The sequence below is a fragment of the Ursus americanus genome, chromosome 8, assembly GCF_024610735.1.
Source record: "Ursus americanus isolate L20-20 chromosome 8, mUrsAme1.1.p, whole genome shotgun sequence".
Lineage (NCBI taxonomy): Eukaryota > Metazoa > Chordata > Mammalia > Carnivora > Ursidae > Ursus > Ursus americanus.
In genome coordinates this window covers 50469101-50486530 of record NC_142134.1, presented here as the reverse complement: position 1 = coordinate 50486530, position 17430 = coordinate 50469101, and the positions used below count along the sequence as shown (strand labels likewise).

At 39.2% G+C, this 17430-nt stretch overlaps 1 protein-coding gene across 25 annotated transcripts in view; it reads left to right on the top strand.

Annotated features, from left to right (window-relative positions):
- The window catches only part of LIMCH1 (LIM and calponin homology domains 1), a 320508-nt gene that overhangs the window by 268527 nt on the left and 34551 nt on the right, over positions 1-17430 (top strand). For all 25 annotated transcript variants that reach the window (XM_087864173.1, XM_087864172.1, XM_045816044.2 and 22 more), the window contains 2 exons: positions 15766-15856; positions 17015-17178. In XM_087864173.1, the coding sequence (XP_087720299.1) occupies positions 15766-15856; positions 17015-17178 (255 nt within the window). The remainder of the gene's footprint in view (positions 1-15765; positions 15857-17014; positions 17179-17430) is intronic.

Here is a 17430-nt window from a genome sequence, read left to right as displayed (position 1 = left end):
GCTAGCCAGACGTCCAAAATCAAGGTATTGGCAGGGGTGGTTCCTCCCGTTGGCTGTGAGGGAGACTCTGTTCCACGCCTCTCCACTGGTTTCTGGCCGTTTGCTAGCAATCTCTGGCATTCCTTGGCTTGTAGAAGCATCCCCCTGATCTCTGCCTTCTTCTTCACATGGCATTCCCTCTGTGGACTTGTCTGTGTCCAAGTCTCCCCTTTTTAGAAGGACACCAGTCATCCTTGATTAGGGGCCCACTCCAGTCCAGTATGACTGCACCTAACTCATTGTATCTGCAATGATACTATTTCCAAGGAAGGTCCCGTTCTGAGGTACTAGGAGTTAGGACTAGAACATATGAATTTGGGGTGCGGTGGGGAGACACAATTCAACCCTAACTTTGGGGGATAATAGAAGTTATATTATCACTTATGAATAAGAGAAACTTTTATTTGTCTTCACATTCTTGGTATCTAGTGTTACAGAAAAATAAATACATCTCTAAAATACCTTCCCCCCCAATCTGTTCCCCTTCAGACTTGTTAATACAGTGTGAAAATGACTGGTGCCCTAAGAACCTGGCTTTCCATCCTTGACAATATGTTTAAAAGGGTATCTATCTCATTAGCTAAAATGAACAAAAAAAACCCCTTAAAAGCAATAAAATGTTTTATTACCTTAGCCCCTTAAATTCAGAGCAATTGGAAGCAACTATCGAATAGCCAAGCTGAAAAATGTAGGGTGGTTCAAGAATAGCAGAAGAGAAAACTCAATATTCTGTTCTATTTGTTGGTTTGGAATGTATAATAGAGTCAGGAAGATTACACTTACTCAGATCTCTCACCAGAAGGGTTCATGCTGGTTTTGCGGCTCAGACCCAAACTTTCATGACCACAGAACACAGCCCAGCTTTTAGGGTGCAAGCTGGGCTCTGCACAACCTTCTTCATCCTCACCAGAAGCTGATTGCAGCAGTTTTCACTGATAGTGTTTGGGTTGAAATTACAAAGGTTTGGGGAAGCTGTCGCGATTTTATCCCCCAGAGCCTAGAAGGGTTTGACCCAGAGGGAAACTTGTCTTCCCGCTCCAAGGCTGAGCTGGAAGACCCAGAGAGCTAAACTCACCAGTGGACTAGATCTTATTTTTTGTATCTCTGAAGATACCTTCTAATCTCTTACCTTTTTTTTCTAGTTATCATATAATTGACATATCATACCCTATTAATTTCAGGTGTACATCATAGTGATTCGATATTTTTACACATTACAAGTGATCCCCACAATAAGTCCAGTTACCATCCACCACCATACAAAGTTATTACAATATCATCGACTGTATTCCCTATCTGCACATTATATCCCCATGACTTGTTTATTTTATAACTGGGAGTTTGTATCTCTTTATCCCTTTAATTATTTTACCTGTCCCCAAACCCCACCCCCCTCTGGTAACAAACAGTTTGTTTCCATTATCTATGAGTCTGTTTTGTCTTTCCCTTGTTTTTTAGATTCTGCATACAGTATTTGTCTTTCTCTGTCTGACCTATTTCACTTAACATAATACCCTCTAGGTCCATCTATGTTGTCACAAATGGCAAGATCTCCTTTTTCATGGCTAAGTGATAGTCCGTTGTATATATATACCACATCTTTTTTTTTTTTTAAAGATTTTATTTATTTATTCGACAGAGATAGAGACAGCCAGCGAGAGAGGGAACACAAGCAGGGGGAGTGGGAGAGGAAGAAACAGGCTCATAGTGGAAGAGCCTGATGTGGGGCTCGATCCCACAACGCCAGGATCACGCCCTGAGCCGAAGGCAGACGCTTAACTGCTGTGCCACCCAGGCGCCCCCTATATATACCACATCTTATTTATCCATTCATCTATCAATGGACACTTAGCTGTCCTTGTCACATATCTTGGCTATTGTAAATAATGCTGCAATGAACATAGGGATGTATATATCTCTTTAAATTGGTGTTTTCATTTTCTTTGGATAAATACCCAGAAGTGGAATTCTTAGATCATATAATGGTTCTATTTTTAATTTTTTGAGGACTCTCTGTACTGTTTTCCACAGTGGGTGCACCATTTGCATTTCCATCAACAGTGCAAAAAGTTTCCCTTTCCTCTACATCCTTGCCAACTCTTATTTTTTGTCTTTTTGATAGTAGCCAATCTGACAGGAGTCAGTCAAAATCTCATTGTGATTTTGATTTGCATTTCCCTGATGATAAGTGATGTTGAACATCTTTTCAAGTGCCTGTTGGCCATCTGTATGTCTTCTTTGGGAAAGTATCTATTCAAGTCCTCTGCCCATTTTTAAATCAGTTTTTTTTAATATTAAGTCATATAAGTTTTTTTTATATATTTCAGATATTAACCCCGTATCAGATATATAACTTACAGATATCTTCTCCCATTCAGTAGGTTGCCTTTTCATTTGTTGATGGTTTCCTTTGCTGTACAAAAGCTTTTCAGTTTGATGTAATCCCATTTTTTCAATTTTAGCTTTTGTTGCCCTAGCCTGAGGAGACTGGTCCAAACAAATACTACTAAGACAAATGTCAAAGAACTTACTGCCTATAATTTCTTCAAAGTATTTTATGGTTTTAGGTATTACATTTAAGCCCCTAATCTATTTTGAATTTATTTTTGTATATGGTGTAAGATAATGGTCGTTTCATTCTGGGATTTGTCTTTTGAAGAATAAAATGTGTTTTCTCAGAGGAGCTGAGAGGATACAGTTCTTCCCCATGGTGCTCAAGTCCTATGAAGGAGTTTCAAAGCGGAATAAACCAAAATAATTTCCTCACCATGGTAACATGTTTACTGGTCTCCAGGAGCAAAGTTTTGTGATCCAGGCAAATGCTGAGTCTCTCAACGTAGAATTTAATTTCACTTTTCATTTGCATAAATGTTATCATCTCTGAAGAGTTTTACTAATTATCATAAGATGAAATATTGAGTTTTGCTATTAGCATGGGAACTTTACTGGTCAACACATGCTCTTAATTTTATTTTTTTTTATTTTTATTTTTTTTTTAGATTTTATTTATTTATTTGACAGAGACAGAGATAGCCAGCGAGAGAGGGAACACAAGCAGGAGGAGTGGGAGAGGAAGAAGCAGGCTCACAGCAGAGGAGCCTGATGTGGGGCTCGATCCCATAACGCCAGGATCACGCCCTGAGCCGAAGGCAGACGCTTAACCGCTGTGCCACCCAGGCGCCCCCATGCTCTTAATTTTAAATTAGAAGTTTCTATAATTAATTAGACATTATAGTGGTAGAATTGCTTTTCTGGGACAGTTAGTAATTCTGTTCTTAAATTTGTCTTTTGCCAGACTTAGTGATAAGCATTTCTTAAGTTCCCTTATCAATACTTTTCTATGACTCAGTTTGTCTACTAGGGTCACAGGCCCTTTGCACATACCATTGAGCGCAGCTCTTTCTCATTATACTTTGGGAAAGCAACAGTGTTGGCGCCATGCTTGTCCCATGACACTTGCCACATAATAAAGGTACACAGGGCTTACTCAGGCCCAGCAGATTAATTATAAGAACAAATCCTGAGGGCTCTGCTATCAGGCACATGTCTACTTCCTATCTCTCATCAGTTCTGCCCTCTGACCATTTTGTTGCTTGAGTTTGAGGGAAACCCTGCCCTTGGATGAATAGATTTGATTCTTGATAGAAGTTAAAGGAATAAATGAAGAGACTAGATGGTATGATGCCGAAACTTCTTAAACCAACTATTTAATCTCTCTTGTTCTAAGTTTTTAACCCTTTGGGGAAAAAAGCTTTACCTGTGGGATTAAGCGGAGGACCCCTAAAACAGAAGAAAGGGGGTTGGTTGGTTTGTAGAGCAGGATAGCCTCCCTTTAAAAATATACTCATTCTTAATAATTAGTCATTTTCTTATTTTTACAATAAGCAAAAAAAAATTTTAAATAGCCTGTTCTCTTTTTAATGACAGCCCTTTTCCACTTTAATAGTAGTTAAACTCCCTAAAGGCCAAGAGAAGATGGATTGAAATATTTCACATTGATTGCATATCCCTAGAAGTATCTTGTTTTAATAGAAGCAAAATTAGATGATCTGAAAGAAATCATGTTACATTAGAAATGTATACAAGTATAACAAGAAGAACTCCAAACAAAAGGTGGCCTGGCGGACTTTCTTTCCCTGAACGAGGCTAATCCCGGGCAGTCTCAAGATGCAGGTCCAAACTCTTGGAAAAGCCTGGGAGTCTCTTCCTTTATATATGTCTTACTTAAAATAACTGCCTAGTTTGGGGGTGCCTGGGTGGCATAGTCAGTTAGGTGTTCAACTCTTGGTTTTGGCTCAGATCATGATCTCAGGGTCATGAGGTTGACCCCTGCGTCAGGCTCCGTGCTCAGCATGGAGTCTGCTTGAGATTCTCTCTCCCCCTCCCTCTCCCCCACCTGTATGTGCTCTCTCTCTCAAATAAATAAATCTTAAAAAACAAGGAAGGGAGGGAGGGAGGGAAGAAGGAAAAAGAGGAAGGAAAGGAGGGAGGAAGGGAGATAGGGAGGGAGGGAGGGAGGAAGAAAAGAAAAACTGTCTAGTTTGGAGTAATTTCTAGTTCCGAAGCCTAGTGGTTCTGAATAGGAAATAGCCTTCCTTTACCCTGTCTCTAGTACTTCAGGCTCTTGACGCAACAATGGCGGGGCTATGACAGTATTTTCTGGGTAGATAACTACCTGTATACATCTGTTACACTGTAAGCCAAGTGCTTAGCTGTACTACACAAAATGTTGGCTCATTATTAAAACAGCCTTCATACTCACTTACAACTTATGACACCAAAAGTTTTCCATCCCGAATGTGTTATCCCAGGAGTCATTTGAAAAGAATCTCTTCTCCCAATAAACCTACTCCTCGTCTTACTTCCTTCCCCGTACTCCAAGAAAAGCATTTCTTGACTGTGTTACAGCCAGTATATTCCCGTTGAAGTGGTGGAATTAATTGGTCATGGCAAAATGGGGGGACCAGCCTAAAACAGGGGGGCTGCGCCTCAGAGCCTCCCAGGGCCCGAGACCAGCTCGGACTTGATGTGCTGTTTTCTCATTCATTTGCCCCGTTCTGCAGGGCTGTCAAAGGAATAGTGTTCTTTTTAAATGGTGTCTTTCTTCCAAAAATTGCATTCCCAACAGATACACTCTTTACAGAGGAGTAGCCTCCCCCACCGCCAAAATGTCACAGTTGTCCAGGGCGAGCTGGAACTGCTCAAAGGGCACGGCAGCCGTAGGCAGGAGCGTTCGTTCAGACCGTGAGGCCGCGCGGCCGAGGAGGACAACCACAAGACTGCAGTAGTGGGGGACAGGGCGAGGTTGGACTGTCAGCCTCTTGGGCCAGCACAACCATTTTTGTGCAATATTATGTCCTCCCTTTGGTTTCTTTCTACCTCACCTTCCTCATTTAAAACTCTTGGGACCATTGCTCTCTCACTTTAGAAATGGACATCAATTAAGGTAGGCTTGTTACTATTGTATTTTTAATACCCTGGCTGTGTCTGTTGATACCGGCAAACTCCAGACCATCCTTAGCTGAATCACCTTGAAGATAATGACACCGTGACAGCAGTTCCCTTGCCGATGCTTGCCTGTCAACCAATAAGCATAAATTAAGGACTACTCTCTTTCCAATTTTTGAAACAGGGAAAAGAAACAAAACCAAAAAAAAAACCTCATAAACTTTCCGGGAAGGCAGTTTTCATAAAGCAACCAGAAAAGTGTATAAAATAAAATTTAATTAAGTGCTAGATAATAGGGTCAGAAGACTAGAGGGATATAAGATTGCAAAGGACAGGTAAGATCATTATAGGTTGGGGTTAGTGGGAACGGGGTTTGTGTGGGATGCGGTTTTGAAACTTGACCTTAAGTGTGGGATTTGCATTGGAATGGAGCAGGCTATTCCACATGTGGGGAACAGCAGAAGCAAAGGCTTGGACGGTGGGGAGGAAGCCAGGAGAAGATTCCAAGAGGGGGTCCCAGGGCTCAGAGGTGATGAGGGTGACTAGGGAGCTACATACTCCAAGCAGAGGGACCCCATCTCCCGTGGCCTTACCTGCTTATCCCTGAGATATTTCCCAGCAGAAACCTAATACTTTTTTTATTTTGCATTTTAAAATATTGGCTTCTGTAAAAAAACATCTTGTCATAGCACAAATACAGACTCCTGGAATCCAGGATTAGAAAATCAGTTGGAAGCTCTTCTTAGCTGATGATGAATGTATCCAGCTCAGTAACCTACAGAGAGATGTTTGTCTCCCTCAAAGCTAGTCCAGTGTTTTCTTGATCCGCTCTGAGTTGTATTTGTATTTGAATCTCTTCCTTCCTCTGTGGTACCAAAAATGACCCTTTTCTAAAGTACCAAGAGTACTCCATGCAGTCATCAAAGATCTAACCCCACCTGAGCCTCAGTTGATATTAAATACAAAGATAATAATAGTATATGCATCTGATGGTTCGTGTGAGAATTCCTGTCTAGAGAGCACTTGGCATGACATTAGACTCACAGGCAGAGGTGCCCTTGTTATTTTTAATATGATCATACAACAAATGGGAGAAAGTTACAATATATTTTTCAGAAGCCCTGAAAAGTGGTATGTATCAGGTTTCTCCGGTTAAAGCAGGATCATCAAAATCACCATCTTGCACAGGTGTGAATTTCAAACAAATGGGATGAATTTCTTGTCATCGTCCAGCTCAGCTCGACCATTGTTCCAGCTGTAATTCACTAAGAAACATGCAGATGTGAATAGCGTTTTCCAGAAGATGATTGCCCTTGCAGATGCTCCTGTGGTCCTGTTATTCCCTCTTTCCCAATTCTGGCTTCCCTCTGCCACCTAGACCCTGCTGGTCAGCTCCCACCTACAAACTCGTGCCAGGTGATATCATGCAGGGCCCCCTGCTGGCCAGCCCCTTCCTACCAGATCTGTGGCAATTCTCCCTCATTGACCAAGGGCCAAACTTCGCTAGGAGATTTCTAAACTATTTCATCTGCTTTTCTCAAACTAAGTAATAAGGTAGGTCTGTTTTTCCAACCTTGATAATATCAGCTCTAGGACTTCCTCTTGAAAATCCAGTACTGTACTAATGCCGTCTGATCCAGGAAAACAGACAATCAGATCTTTCTTGAAACATTTCATTTTTCAGTGAGAGCTGGGGGAAGGCATTTGAGTAGGTGCTGTTTTCCTTACAACTGAGACCAACTGCACATTCTTTTCAGATGTCAAATGTCAACAGACATTTCTTGAGAAACTGGTTTTCTCCATCTAGAAGTCATTGTAAGAGAATAAATTGTAAATTAAATAAAAAGTCATTAAAGATATTTAGGTACAGAAGCATTTACAGACTTCAAAAAAGCATACATCAGAGACAATAAAAAAATAAAATCAAGACTAGCCCATCCTACCTGGACCAGAGCCTCATACTGTGGGTTTGAAAAGTTTAGGCAAGAAGAAAAAGTCTAAGGAATGGAGAGTCTGATTCTCCATGTAGATCCTCTTTCACCCCGTGAAAATAGATACTCAGAGGTATAAAAGTGAAAGGGGAAACACATGCATGGCATATGTGACACCTGGGTCATGGTGCCAACACATAAATAGACTGATTTTCCAGGCTTCCGTCCAGAGAAGTTATTCGAGACCGAAGCCAGGAAATCACTCAGTCACAGAAGAGAAGCTCAGGAAAGGACGTTGGGGATCACATCTTCCAACCCCTAGAAGTTAAGTGAACAGCCCAACTTCTCATCGTTCCTCCGTCCTGGAAACAGGACCACCCAAGCTCTGGGTCTCAGAACGATTCCTACTCTCCTTGCTTTGTATTTCCAGTTGCTTCTCCAGTATCCCTCTCTGGGCCAACCCACCAAGGAGATCCTTGTTAGGATGAGCTGCCAGATGCTAGGTAGCTTTTGTGGCTAGACTATGCTCCTCTCGGGCCAGGAAACTGCAACCTCCCACCTGTGGCCTCCGGGCGCAGTCTGGCACTGGAGATAGTTTGGATGGCGTTCTCAGTCAAGGAGAAGCCAGCTCCAACTTGGGCCCCTGGAGCCTGTCTGTGTTCTCATTTACTCAGGCCCAGGGATCTGTTCTTATATTCTTGAGACAATGTTACCAGTCGGAGAAGGGAAGGCATCTCCCTGTTCAGCTGAAACCAAAGGAAAGCATAGGTCAGAAAGTGCCTTTTCCAGCAAGGTGGATTACTTTCAGGCAAATTTCGGAGTCTATTAAGACTGGTTAAAACTGCCGATTTTGAACTCATTTCCTTTGAAGTAGTGATGTGAGTACAAAAATAACAAACCTCCAAGAGGCGATAGCCAGACACAAGTTAATTAATGACTTTGGGGATTTCCCTTGGTTATATACACTGTTGACTCCTGAACAGCATGGGTCCTCTTATATGCGGACTTTTTTCAAAATACACAGTAGTACATGTCTGTTCCTTATGATTTTCTTAGTAACATTTTCTTTTCTCTAGCTCACTTCATTTTAAGAATGTGTATGGAATACATATAACACACAAAATATGTGTTAATCGACTGTTTATGTTATCGGTAAGGTCTCTGGTCATCAATAGACTATTAGTAGTTAAGTTTGGAGGAGTCAAAGTTACACGCGAATGTGCAGAAGGGTTGGTGCCCCGAACCCCACCTTTGTTCAGGAGTCAACTGTAGTCTGTACATATTGCAGAACACAGGGAAATATAAAGAAAATATAAACTACATACTGCTCCAGCCGATTTTTTTTTTGTAAATGTGTACCCTTCTCTTTTATCTTAGTGCATATAAAATATTTTTTTTAATGGGCTCATGTTATTCAAATTGGGTCATAGCTTGCTTTTCCTCTTAATTTACCCTGAATATTTTGCTAGCTAATAGCCTGATTTGGGTGGCTAGTATGTATTTAAAGTAAGCTTGGGAGTATAAATTCCGTAAATAATGCATAGCATATTTGCTTACCTGGCATGGCTTACACATCTGCTCTATGCCGGGTACTGTGCTGCGTGCACCTCAGACCCCTCAGATCCTGGGCTGGGTGGAAAGCCCCAAGGCGGGGGGGTGGCTGGGGGCAGTCTGGTCTCAGGCTGCCGTCGAAAGCGGCGACTTAGCTGGATTGCCTCCCGTTCTGAGAGATTCCAGAGAGTTCTCCTCTTTTGCAGAACGAATGGATGAGAAAGAAAGGGAGTGGAAAAGGCAGTTTGAATCATTTCAGCAATCAGCTTGGGGACTCTCGGGTTCTTGTATTGTGTCTTAACAGTCAAAACCTTGAAATACGTGGGGCCGACGTAGAGGTGGGTGGGAGTCCAAACCCAGATGACAGAGCGGGAGGTTTTTGGCACTGGGAACGGTCCCCACCCCCTGCCGACTAGCGGTGACCCTGTGTAAGCCACGTAGCCTCCTTGGCCACACGTCCCTCACCTGTATAAAGAGAATCATCTTGATACATACCTTCTAAGCTTGCCGTGAGCATCAAGTGAGCTAATCCCTGTCAGGTGCCCCACAGCTGACTCATGGTAAATCCTGTGAGTATCGAAGGAGGCTACAGTCACTGCAGTAGGAACCTCCAAAGCATCATTTTAAGGGAAGATAAATAGGGTCCTCAGGGAGCTCAGGGTTTGAGTGGTAAGCCATAGAGAAAGGCACTCAGAAATCTGAAAATTCTTGGAAATGGAAGTGCTCCATTAGTCATGCATAAGTAAAATCTTACTGGAATGTGATAGGCTCGTAAAATAACCCGTGGTGAGTAGTGCTTGAGGATTTTGTCTCCTTTGCATTATAAATTATGTCTAAAGGACTTCATGAATTATTCCCTTCATTCCGAGTGGCACACTTTCCACATTTGAATGTATCTAAAGCAGTGTGTATCTTACAATCAACAGTGTATCATATTTAACAGTGTATTTTCTTTCTTACTAGTACCTAAAATAATACAACTTAGAATTGATGGCATCCGAGATTTAATAAGTTATGCCCATTTCTTTGTTCATTTTTGAAGTGGGGAGGGTTTGGCCTGGTTTCTGTAATTACTTATCTTGTTTCTAGTAATTGGAAACACCAGCATTCTCAAAAGCATTATTCATCAATATTTAAATCTGCAAATCTGTTTTCCAACCTCAGATCGTTTTCTGTAATGTAATCAATTTGGGGGACAACCTAAAATATTAGTATTTCTGATAGTATTTTATATATGGACATCATAAAACAAAAATACTGTCACATATTAATATTTCTATCTGTGTGGTGGGGGAGTGTGTTAAATTGTAAAATCTAACTTATTCTTTCGTAATGCTAGGCTGGTTGATCTTCAAATGCTGCTATTATGTCAGTCATTCATATAACAATGTAAACACATATACAACATGTACATGTAACATATATAATAAAAGAGACTTTGGCTTATTTCACTATTTTCACTCATTAAGTCTCCTTAAAGGGGTTCAACTCAGGCTTGTTAATTTTTAAAAAGTTACAGAATCCATCAAACAATATAAATATGATGCTTATTTCCTGCCTAGGGTTTTAAAAGTACGTTTTAATTTTAATTTTTTAAAAATATTTTATTTATTTATTTGAGAAAGCAAGAGAGAAAGAGAAAATGAACAGGGGGAGGGGTAGAGGAAGAGGGAAGAGCCGACTCCCCGCTGAGCAGGGAGCCCAGTACGGGGACTCCATCCCAGGACCCTGGGGTCATGACCTGAGCTGAAGGCATATGCTTAACCAACTGAGCCACCCAGACGCCCTTAATTTTAACTTAATATTATGTTCTTCCAGAACTGATATATGGTAATCCGTCATTAGAAATGCCCATCTAATTATGAGGATTTCAAAATCACCCCATCCTCCAAAAGAAAAAAAAACACATTTTTGCCACTAGATGTTACTGTAAAATCTTTTAGAAGCTTGGAAGACTTGTTGCCTAAAGTTTCTTTGTGCTTTTTTTTTTAAGCTGAGAAAATTTGCAAACCATTTTTATTTATTTATTTTTTACAATGGTTTTTTTTTCCCCAATTTTTTTATTGTGGTAAATTACACATAAAATTGACTCTCTTAACCATTTTTATGTGTACACTTCAGTGATATTAAGTACATTCATAATGTGCAACCGTCACCACCATCCATCTCCAGAACTCTTCTCATCTTGCAAAACCAAAACTCTTTACCCATTAAACAATAACTCCCCATGACCCCCTCCCCCAGACGCTAGCAACAACCATTCTCCTTTTTTTTCCTTCCCCTTCCCCCCCATGTCCCAGCCTGTGGTAACTGCCACTCTACTCTCTGTTGCTACAAATTCGTCTCTTTTAATTTTAATTTTTTAGATTCCACATGTAACTGAGATCATGCAATATTTGTCTTTCTATGTCTGGCTTATTTCACTTAGCATAATGTTCTCCAGGTTCATCCATGTTGCAAATGGTAGGATTTCCTTCTTTCTTATAGCTCAGTAATATTCCATTGTGTCGTGTGTGTGTGTGTGTGTGTGTGTGTGTATAGATAAGAGATATTTATTTGTATGTAGAAACAAATTATACATATGTGAATATTTGTATATAATACTTATATGTCACATTTATTTATGTGTGACATTATACATAAATATTTATATATCACATTTTCTTTATCAATTCATCCATCAGCCTTTAGATTGTTTCCATATCTTCGCTATTGTGAATAATGCTGCAATGAACATGGTAGTGCAAATAGCTCTTTGTGATAGTGATTTCATTTTCTTTGGATATATACCCAGAGGTGAAATCACTAGATCATATGATAGTTCTGTTTTTAATTTTTTTTATTTTTAATTGTTTGAGAAGCCTCCACACTGATTTCCACAATGGCTATACCAACTTACATTCCCACCATCCGTGTACAAGAATTCACTTTTCTCCACATCCTTGACACCACTTACTACCTTTGGCTTTTTAGCAATAGCCATCCCTAACAGGTGTGAGGTGATATCTCATTGTAATTTTGATTTCCCTGATAATTAGTGATGTGGAGCATCTTTTCATATACCTGTTTAACTATTTTTAATTGGATTATTTGCTTTAGTTTTTTGTTGTTGTTATTGTTGTTTTGTGTTGGGTTTTTTGTTTTGTTTTGTTTTTGGGGGTTTTTTTTGCTGTGGAGTTGTAAGAATGTGCATTGTGTTTTGTATTTTGGATATTAATTCTTTATTGGAGGTATGATTTGTAAATATTTTTCCCACTCTATAGATTACCCCTTCATTCTGTTAATTATTTCTTCTGCTGTGAAGAACTTTTTAGTTTATTCTGATCCCACTTGTTTATTTTTGCTTTTGTTGCCTGTGCTTTTGGTGTCAAATCCAAAAAATCATTGTTGAGACCAGTGCCAAGGAGCTTTTCCACTGCTTTCTTCTGGGAGTTTTGCAGTTAGACGTTGATTTTTGTGTATGACGTAAGATAAAAATCAAATTTCATTCTTTCATACATAAAGATCCAGTTTTCCCAACACCATTTATTGAAGAAATCCTTTATCCATTTTGTGTTCTTGGTGCCCTTGTCAAAAATTATTTGACCATAAAACCGTGGGTTGGTTTCTGGGCTCTCTAGTCTATTCCATTGATCTATGTGCCTATTTTTATGATAGTACCATACTGTTTTGATTACTATAGCTTACTAATATAATTTGAAATCAGGAAGTATGATGCCTCTAGTTTTGCTCTTCTTGCTCAAGAATGCTTTAGCTATTTGGGGTCTCCTGTGTTTCATATGAATTTTAGAGTTTTTAAAAATTTTCTGTGAATAATGCCGTTGGAATTTTGATAGGGATTGCATTGAATCTGTAGATTGCTTTGGGTAGTATGGACATTTTAACAATGTTAATTCTTCCAATCCATGAACGCAATCTATCTTTCTATTGACTTGTGTCTTCTCCATTCTTTCATCAATGTTTTAGTTTTGAGTGCACAGATCTCTCACCTTGGTTAAATTTATTTCTAAGTATCTCATTCTTTTCAATGCTATTGTAAATGGGATTGTTTTCTTCTTTTTTGGATAGTTACATGTTGATTTTGTATCCTGCAACTTTACTGAATTCATTTATTAGTTTTAACAGTTTTTTTGGTGGAGTCTTTAGCATTTTCTGTATATAAGAGCATGTTATCTGCAAACAAATAATTTTGCCTTGTCCTTTCCTATTTGGATGCCTTTTATTTCTTTTTCTTGCCTAATTGCTCTGGCTAGGACTACCAGCACTATGTTGAATAGAAGTGGGGAGAGTGGGCACCCTTATCTTGTTCCTGATCCTAGAGGAAAGGCTTTGAGCTTTTCACCAGTAAATACGATGTTAGTTTTGAGCTTGTCAAATATGGCCTTTGTTATGTTTAGGTACATTCTTCTATACCTACTTTGTTGAGAGCTTTGTTATCAGGAAGAGATGTTGACTTTGTCAAATGCTTTTTCTGCGTCTATTGAGATGAGCATATGATTTTTATCCTTGTTTTATTAATATGGGTATCACATTTTTTTATGTGATCTGCATATGTCAAACCATTCTTGGATTTTTTTCATAAAGTTTCTTTGTTTTTAAAGAATTCAAAAACAGTTTCCACCAATGCATTAACTATAAAGGGCTTTCATTTTGGTTAGTTGAAAGACAAATTTTGATTTATGAGTAAAATATATATACTTATAAGACACCAATAAATTCACAGCTTTTTGAGAACCCATAGGGATATTTTATAAAGTATTTAATAATGCCTTTGCTGAAACCGATTTTAATATTTATCTTGAAACCTTTTAATATGTATTAAGTACTTCATACATATTTTAAAAATTCAACTTTAGCCCTTTACAATAAGACACTATTACGAAAAAAGATAATAGTCATTAATTTGTTTTCTTTGGTTATTTAGGTATATTCTAGCCAGTATTTCATCATCCTTCTCTTTACTTTTATCAAGCAACTAATAATATCAGTGGGATAATTTTGAAATTACTCTGCAATCAATTGGCTCCCAACTAAGGATAATGTAAAATTGCATTGATTTTGTTTTCTGAACCAGAAGCAATACATAGTCATCGGGGAACATTTTGGAATACAGAAAATATATTTATAAAGAAGAAAAAGTCATCCAAAATTTAAGCACATTAAAAATAATCACTGTTGGGCCGCCTGGGTGGCTCAGTCGTTAAGCGTCTGCCTTCAGCTCAGGGCGTGATCCCAGGGTCCTGGGATCGAGTCCTGCATCGGGCTCCCTGCTCTGCTGGGAGCTTGCTTCTTCCTCTCCCACTCCCCCTGCTTGTGTTCCCTCTCTTGCTGGCTGTCTCTCTCTCTGTCAAATAAATAAATAAAATCTTTTTAAAAAAAATAATCACTGTTAACATTTTGCTATATTTCCTTACTGTGTTTTTATAGACATTTTTGTATATGTATTAGGTATATTTATGTATAAATATAGCATATACAAAATCTTACATATGTAGATATCATCTGGCTATACAATTTACATTTTTTGACTTAACATTAGATAATAAGTATTTTCACATATCATTAACTATTGTTCAATACCATTTTTTATGACTACATAATATTTCCTTCTACGGATATACCATAATTCATTCAACCATTCTCCAATTGTTAGACATTTAGGTTGTTCCAAATTTTTTTAATGTTATCAATTTTATGAAGCATAAAACAGATAAACTGAATCACTTCTGAGAGAGGAACACAGGCATAAAAGTGACTAACTGAGGTACTATTAAAAGAAATGAACATCATGGTGATGTGTCAGGTGTATTAGACAGCAAGAGCCAAATCAGAGAGACCCCTTACTGGAAGAACATGGGAGTCAAGGATCAACTCAGACCCTAGCTTATAGAAACAGAAAGGAAGAGATGGATATGAAAACTATTGTGTGAGAATCTTGGTAGGACTTGGCAAATGATGGGCACTCAGGAGATTTGAGTCAGGAAACACTTCAGAGTTTAATTTGTGTCCTGGAGAACTAATGTCATAAACAGAAATTGTGCGATTCGGAGGAGGGGCTTATTTGAGGGTCACTTTTACCATGTTGAGTGTGGGTCATTTGCCATGACACCAGTGTGCCAGACTGAAGCTTTGATGGGCGCTTGGGCTGGAGATGGAAATGCAGCTCATAAATGGGTAGAGAACATAATGGTGAACACATGAGAATAATTGATACGCTTGAGGGTGAGTCACACCGGTGGTGGAAAATAGTTGAAGTTCAGTAGAGAGAGAGAGAGAGAATGAGAAATCAGGTAATAGAGAGTTCTTGAGAGCCCAGAGGGAAAGCGAACATCAAGAATGAAATCCACAGTGCTCACGGTCAGAGCCGTCTGTGCTGAAGACAAGCTACTAAAAGGTTAATTGTAACCTTAAAAAAATTTTTTTTCACTGGTAATATGATCCTAAGCCAACTTTAAAGGCATTTGGGAGCAAGTTAGGTGCTGATTTTGAAAATTCAGTCGTGTTGGGAAGGGAAAAGCGGGATGTGCATCTGAGGCGGTCAGGGGAGATTGGGAGGTGGTGGGTGCATGTGACCTCATGTGACCCCTCTTCTCCTTCACAGACTATCTCCTTCCAGCCAGTCCAGCTTTTCCCCGTAAGGCTACCTAGGAAATGGGAAAAGAATGAATTCATATAGGCAACTTACCCCATTGGCCTAAAAATTACAATTCAAAAAGAAGGAAAGAAATCTTTTACCTTTTAGAACTTTCAAAGAGATAATTTATTCAACGGGGAAAAAAAATCTTTTTCTTTTCAGGCAACCACTGAGGAAACTGAACCGAACAGTCAAGAGGATGAGAATGATGGCGAAAAAACCCAGAAAGGGAATACAGAACTTGCCTCATCAGGTTTGTTCCCTGACAAACTACTTTTAAAGTAGATCGTGATAACTGTTAAGATACACTGAAAATAGTCAAGAATTTCTCCCACTGAGCCATAGATAGGTGGTTAATCAAGGCTCTGAAACTGGTGTGATTGTGCTGCCACCTAGAGGCTTCCCGGGGAAATCCTGACCACATGATTTATCTTGCTGTAGAAACAGGAGCCCATGCTTTTTTGCTACGGTGGTATTTTTTGGTTTTTTGAAAGTGTATCTCCATCATCATAAAGGTTATATTTCCCCAAATAAATGATGCTAAAAACTGAGGGTCCTATTTTAACACACAGAACATCATCAGATAAGATATAAATAAAAAATATATCATAAAATAGACGCTAAAATGAAAAAGTTGGTGAATAGTTTAAAAGAATAAAATAATGCCACCAATATGGACAGTGAGTATGAACAGAGACCCACTGTTCCCTAAAGTAATGTTTCTCAATACTTTTAACACATTTCGTCTTTTGGCAAACATAAAAAACCTCTTACCCTCGTCTAAATACCAAAGTATTTTAAAATAAATTAAATGTCATTACTAACAATTTTAGCATACACTTTTTCAAACTAGATGGCACCTCCACATTTTGATATGCCCCCTCACTCTAGACTATACCTAGTTCTTCCTTATATATCAGAGAACACTTTATTTTCATTGCATTATATATACCATGCAATCCTTAACCCATTCCCATTATGAAAATGTACTATTTAAAGGGAGAATTGAAATATGGAAGAAAGACTCAGGCTGCCACTCAGTCATTTGGATAAAAACTGTCTTTAAATGTTTTCCCACCCAACCCGCCTCCCATAATATTTTGTGTCAACATTTTGTCTCATGTAGTGTTACTCATGTGGAAACCGTGACTCTTACTAAGAACTTATATTTTCCATAGTGGGGTCCTTTGATGTGTTTTGTGTTGTGTGATTGATTGATTTTATGTCTTGAAAGAGCCTAGAAAATTCTGGCATCTTAGGCTCTTTACTACTTCTCATCACCCTGCAATCCACCTCCTTATGGCCCAGGGCAGGATATGTACGCAACGGACTTCATGGCATCGCAGGATAAATGGTCCTTTATATGGTTCTCATCTTCTTTTTTATGTTTCTGAACGTAACTCCATTGCAGAGCCCCAGCATTTTACAACAACTGTGACTCAATGCAGCCCGACCGTGCCCTTTGTGGAGTTTTCCTCCAGCCCCCAACTGAAGAACGATGTGCCAGAAGAAAAAGACCAGAAGAAACTGGAAAATGAGATGAGTGGAAAGGTGGAGTTGGTGTTGTCACAAAAGGTAAAGCACACGTGGGACAAAAGCAGTTAAATCCAAACTTTGTGTGGCTTCGTGTTGCAGCTGGCTTATGGTGTGAACGGAGACAAGTGGTGCTTGTCCCTAACGAACATTTATTTTCTCTCCGAATCTATTCCTATCTTCAATCTATATTTTTTCTAAGTACGAATATACTACGTGTCCGTTGTAAAACAGTGTAAATGCATATGGAAGGATGGCTGCTTTCGGTCACGTGGGGTGCTCTGGCTGGCCACC